The sequence below is a fragment of the Physcomitrium patens genome, chromosome 26 (assembly GCF_059467195.1).
Source record: "Physcomitrium patens ecotype Gransden chromosome 26, ASM5946719v1, whole genome shotgun sequence".
Classification (NCBI taxonomy): domain Eukaryota; kingdom Viridiplantae; phylum Streptophyta; class Bryopsida; order Funariales; family Funariaceae; genus Physcomitrium; species Physcomitrium patens.
The window spans coordinates 11,450,049-11,456,371 of NC_143435.1; the positions used below are offsets into that span (position 1 = coordinate 11,450,049).

A 6,323-nucleotide genomic window follows, 5' to 3' on the forward strand; every position below is an offset into this window, starting at 1 on the left:
TTCCATTTATTGAAACTTCAGTGGCAGGCATCTGGATCTTGGGCTTGAGCAAATCAGCTTAGAGGATTTGATTCTTTCTGGCTTGTTGCGGTAGTGAGCAGCTTGAACATTATTGTTCAAGCTGAATTGAGTGGGATCTACGAAATGAGTGATAAACGGTGAACTAAGATCAGTCCCTCTAGACTTCATCATGTAATGTCAGAATGACATGTGCGAGCGCAGTCGTGGGAACACCACAACCCATCATGTGGGTGTCGAGCTTCCAATGCATCAGACACATCTTCTACACCTATTGCATCGTAAACTCTTTGAATGCGAACTGTCTAAGCGATATTGCACAGCACCGCTAATAGCAATAAATTCGGTGCATTGCTATAGGCCCCTCTCCCTTTCCCGTACCCTCCAGTACTTTAGAATACTGCCTCAAATTGCACCTCCAAGACGTGGGATTGCTGTGATCCAAAACACTGTCGCACGAAAGGCAAGAAACCCAAAACGACAGCGTAATAATCGCAAGCTTCTATCCTGTATGCAACTACATCGATACCCTCAATGTTGAAAAAAAGTTCTCCAAGCCAATAACCCAGATGCATTGCACAGCCCAACGACACATCCCACCTGCAGAAGAACAAACTACATATTTGTATAGCAGATCTAAAGAGATTCTCTCTTCAAGTGCACAAGCATTCACTTGTCACGGAAAGCAGGCAATGATTAGTACAGTTGGTAAGTGATCATGTCGCTTACAGAGAAAGTTTTTTATACGTAGAAAAAATAATAGAGGTCGATTTTGTAAATTTCTGTGTAGATCCGTAAATCAGATCTGGATATAGGTCTTTGTTATAATAACGCTAGCTACGTTGGAACAAATTGCAAGAGCGCGGAGGCTTCCGTTCAACTAGACGTTGCAAGCCTAGGACGAGGAATAACAACTGCATATTATACAGATCATGAAAGCAGAATTTCCTAACTTGAAATGCGACCTCTACATCTGATATCAGCTTGCTTGACCACACTCATGTATCAGCACTAGAATCTTACATGATTCGACCGTCTTCTCACCGGCCTCAGCGTGGACGGTTTTCCAAAACATATACACCAGAGCTTCGCTCGCCGTACACTACCCCCAAACACAGAAAAATCAACTACTTTTGATACAGAAATCCACGGCCCCCGACAATCTCGAACAAAATGTTTGAAGAGCTTCGTTCCCTCTCTATGAATACAGGAAATATATCCAGAAGTTAACGGTTGTCTCTCTTTCCAGATGCATATGTCCTTGTGTTCCTACACTTGCACAGCCTCCTTCTTCCTGGCATGCACAGCTTCCTCTTTACTGCCTAGTGACAAGGACGCTGCGGATAGTTCTTTTGCTCTCAGCTCGTGGAAAAATCTGTGCTCTGAAACCTGGGCCAAAGCTTTCAAGTTACAACGAACAACTGTGTCCACAAACATGTGAGTCTCCTCCCTGGTGTTACCTTCAGGAATGTCTACAACATAAGACTCCAGAACTAGAGTTCCCATCTGCCCATCAATCTCGTGAGAGTGTAAGGACGTAACAGACCAGTAGTTTTGCAACCTGTGGCCTCCTCCCAAAACCCTGAAACTGATGATGTGTTCCTCATCGTCCAGGATCTCTAGCCTCTCAATACTCGATGTTGCCGGAATACTAGACACTAAGCGCACCTCACGGATGCTACCCACCCCGCCATCGCCTTCAATAATTTCACAAGTCTGGATAAAGCGCTTGTATACTTGCGGCTTGTCAAAGCTTCTAGCCACCGACCACACAGTCTCCACAGGCGCCTTGATCAGCTGCAAGAGGATGGAGCCGCACTGGTGTGGCTGGAGTTCATGTCTGTGGAACCGGCATATCAGATCCTGCTGTCCCTCTAGCAGGGTCTGGAAATCAGCTTGACGTCCTTTCGTCTGCATCGTTACAGATCCACTTACCGAGCACTACGGCGAAGTACCTCTAGTCTGCACAAGCTGGTCGCACCCTAATCCCCCCTGCCCTAACAAAAGCGGTGCAGCCTCTTGGCCCAAGAGCCCACTGCTCCCGGCACTCATGTCCTTGAGGGGAATAAGCACTGTTCACTGCCGAGCAGGTTGGCTCATCTTCCCACAGATGCATGAAAGTAATGCTGCGAGTGCATCGAGAGAAGTGGTGAGCGAGGTAGAAAAAACTTAGATCGGCTTGTGCAGCGAGTCAAGCCTGGCATAACATCGTCAATCTCAGATTAAACTATGTGTCACAAGGAGAAAGTGGCGATAAGGTTGAAGAAAAAACGCAGGAGACGTTGACAGGCTTAGAGTGAGCTGAGGCATCTTTACATGGACTGAGCTAAACTAAGGAGAGTGATAGCGCACCTTAGATATGGAGAGGGGAGAGGAGAGGGTAAGAGCACTCAGGCTCTAGGATACAGGGTAATCTTTATGGTTGACATCGCCGTCGACTTCCTCCACACCACGTCGCTTCCAACCGGCCTTTCTGAACCTACAAAATCATCCAGGCTCCCAGACTCTGTGTGCAATATGACCAGCCGTGACACATTCTCCTTGGTCGTCACTTCCGTATCTCGTTCATTATCCACATGATTCGTGACCAGCTAGATTCGTAAATCTAAAAGCTGGAACCTCCCCCTCCGCCTCGATGACGACGTCCGAGTACAACTATAAAACACGTCCATGTACACTCCACCAGAGAATCTACACATCCTTGTCCATTGCTGCCAATTCTTTTTTTTTTTTCACTCTAGTAAATCCCTTTCTGCCCACTGGGGAACCTTCTGTCCTTCACCCATCACAATTTACCACCCCACCCTCAAGCATTTATTCGCACTGTTCCCTAGTGTGACTGTGCTCATAACATTATTGCGTTCGCCATCAAAGTGATATATTTTGTCGCACTCTCCACGCTCGGCCGTCCGAAAGTGTACACGAGGTAACATTTCATGACGAAAATTCTGTACAGATGAAAACGTGCTTGTATGTAAAACTGAAACGAACTTCGTTCATTGCGGGTGCGCGTCTCATCACATGGTAACCCACTTATGTAACCTCCTCAGATGGACGACTCATTAAGAAGCGGGGTAATCGATCGTGGTCAACGGGCAGCTTGGTGCCTCGGCAGCCAACATGCAATAACCTTAAAACTATAAATGACCCCGTTTTGAATTGGTAAGTGTTGAAGGCGGTTTGGGAATTGGAAGTGGAGAGAGTCAAGCCCGGCAGCAAGGGCTTTGCGTGGCCACATGTTTTTCAAATTACTGCCTCAGGTAAATTAGATCAGACGTGGTAAGTCGAACATTTGGCATCAGCAGCGAAGGGAAAGGATAGAAAATGCAGCCGAAAAGAACAGAAGGAGGTTGCCAAGCTGGCGACGCTTTATGATTTCCTTTCATTAGCCGACCGAAGAATTAGGAAATGCAACCAATGCCAGGGAGGGTTCAGCTTGTTTGCTGCCCACAACTTGGAAGATTCCATTCGCAGCCTGAAAACTAGGCACCTTTGGCTTTTAAAAGGGATATGCTACGCTAGAAATAATGAGTTGTTATACAAAGAGTGGTTATGGTGTGATCTAGTGTGGTGGCCCTGCCCCTGCTTCCCGTTCAAGCTCGGACCACTTCATTGACATGTTCAAAGGCCCCTTCCACTTGGTGCTGCTGCTCCTGCTGCTGCAGTTTCACTGCGGTGCGGGATTTCCCTCCACACCAACCCCAGCATCGTGAAAGCGGGAGGGGGGCTTCCTTGACGCTCTTTCCAGCACTGCAATCCAAACCATCCACAGCCCAGCATCACTCCGAGCGGACTCCAATAGCATATCATGGCCAGGAGGAGGAGGCATGGGGTCGACAACAGGAGGAAGAGGAGGATCCTCCCCTTCCCCTCCTTTTTCTCCTTTTTCTCTCTGTGGACTGACTTCATTCCCAATATATCTCAACCCAGTGAGCGGCGAGAGATCAATGCACCCAATGGCAAGCCCCGCCCACGTTCCCGCCATGCCATGCAATACAATGCAATGCCATAACCCCACCCCACATCTCTCCCTCCCCTCCCTCCTGACCCTGCCCTGCCAGGAACGCCGTTGCCCGCAACTGGTCACGTCCCTTGTATTCATCCCCCTCTCCCTCTTCTCCCTCCTGGCGTACACCACCGGGAGGGAGGAGTAGAGTAGAGTAGATATCGTAGATTGGGTTGACATCCACCGCAAACCCATAGTGATTGTTCGGGATTGAGGGCCCATTCCCAAAGCCCCGCTGCAACGGGAGAGCAAGGCCTCCGACGGACGGACGGACTGACTGACGAAAGAACGAACGAAAGAACGGACGACTGGAGGGATGGCCGGGTCAAGGGTCAAGGGTCAAGGGTGGAGGGGCAACTGTAGCCAGGGCGGGCAGGCAGGGTAGGGCCGCTAGTGTGTCTCACACCCCAGCCTTTCATTTTCCGCCAATGCCCACCACAAACTGAGCCCCAGATGTCTGCCCCCCGCCCTGTTGCGTGCCCTGGCCCTGCTGCTGCCCCTATCTTTGCGTCCTCCCATCCTCCTCCTCCCGTCTTCCCCTTAGTCCCCCTTCTTCTTCATCTGCTACTTCATGGATAGCAATGATGCTGATGCTGCACAGGACAGGCATACAAGCAGACATCTGTCTCTAGTGTCCCTCCCTTGCTTGCTTCTTGTACTCCCTCCTTCCCTTCCCTTCCCCTGACTATCACCAAAAGCTTAGAGAAGCCCCCCCCCCCCCCCCCAACATCATCCACCCTTTCCCTCACCTCACCATCATGCACACTGGAAAAAAGTATTTCATAATCCCCATTTAATTATTGTGCACACTCATTGCTTGCTCTCTAATGCACCACTTGAATCTCTTACAAAAATACATAATACATAATCCCTTTTATGTTCTTGTTGAATAACATATTACATAATGTCTTAATGCACATTCTAGTTTGTAATAAAAATAAGAAAATGGTAATTCAAATTGATATAGAATTGAATGGAAAAATTTAAAATAAATAATATGCTGTGTCATTTTCATTATCATTGCCACTACTCTTATTATCATTATTATGAGTTCTAAATTCGACTTTCTCTCTCTCTCTCTCTCTCTCTCTTTTTACTTTTTGCAAATATGATGTACTTTCTTGATGTGCATGTGGGATTTGAAGTTCAAATTGAGATTTTGTCGCTACTTTTGGCTTGTGTCACCTGTAAACTTGAGTGACATGTCATATCAAAACATGATTAAGAACAGAAGGTAAAAACAAAGCATACAAGCTTGTGTATATGAACAAGGTAATAGGGTATCCTTATTTCAGCATAAACAACTCATATTTATATTGCCTTTCAAGTTTTCATGGACGCATCACCAACTTTAAACAAGTCTTATTTTTATTTTATTACAGATACTACTCTTTATATAAATCCATCTCAAGTTTTTATATTTTTTAATATGTTTTGGAAGATATATAAAGTTACATTAAACTACAGTTTTTACAAAAACAAATTAAAATGTAGAATTATTTTGAGATAGACAATGCTCACAAATGAGTCTAAAGTTCCACATCTAATCTGACCTAGTTCAAAGTAAGTTAAGAAACTATTTTAGATTGTTTTTCTTAATAAAACATCGTTTTATTTTATTTACTTTAACCTATACAAATACAATATTAGGTAAATTTATGTCAAGTATTTACTGTTTTCCAACATAAACTTAAAATCATATGTAACATATGTAAGATGTTTTTAACAATTTAATGAATTTGTAAGTGTGTTTACAAATATTTAAATCAATGTAAAATTGATATAATAATTTTAAAAAATTATAGATTAAATTTAATATCATATAAAATATCGTAAAATGATATAATATATATAATATATAGAAGTTGGTATGAGAATTACAATTATTTGCATACGTCTGTTAATCAAACACAATATTTTTAGTTATCAATATAAACCAATATTAAATGAATGTAGAAATGAGAAAATTCAAATTATATTTTGTTTCTATGTATATATAATTTTAAACATCTATTTTATAAAATAATTTAACATATAAATAAATAAACCAAAGCTTCTTGCATCTTTACACCATACATGCAGATGATCATATTACCAGGCTCACGCCTTTTGGCAACAAAAGCATATCTAATTATAAAGGATATAATCCAAATATTACTATAAAAAGTAAAGTAATTTTTAATAAATTCAAATCTCAATAATCTATGTTGTTTTTTTAGAGATGACAATCAGATATCACAAATATCCAAAAGTATTGTATATCCAATGATCACTTTAAAGAAAGTGATCACTGCTGCAA

The 6,323-nt window shown here is 43.4% G+C and overlaps 1 protein-coding gene across 2 annotated transcripts; it reads right to left on the minus strand.

The window, feature by feature from the left end:
• Positions 1–714: 714 nt before the first annotated feature.
• On the minus strand, positions 715–2,497 carry LOC112278016 (abscisic acid receptor PYL12). 2 transcript variants are annotated; one of them, XM_024510977.3, is made up of 2 exons: positions 2,371–2,497; positions 715–2,144 (listed from the first exon to the last, which is right to left on the minus strand). In XM_024510977.3, exon 2 carries the CDS (start codon positions 1,933–1,935, stop codon positions 1,288–1,290), a length of 648 nt encoding a protein of 215 aa, XP_024366745.1. In that variant the 5' UTR covers positions 1,936–2,144; positions 2,371–2,497; the 3' UTR covers positions 715–1,287. The 2 variants fall into 2 exon arrangements, with proteins under 2 accessions (XP_024366745.1, XP_024366744.1); XM_024510976.3 differs by having other exon boundaries at positions 715–2,215.
• Between the last annotated feature and the right edge of the window lie 3,826 nt (positions 2,498–6,323).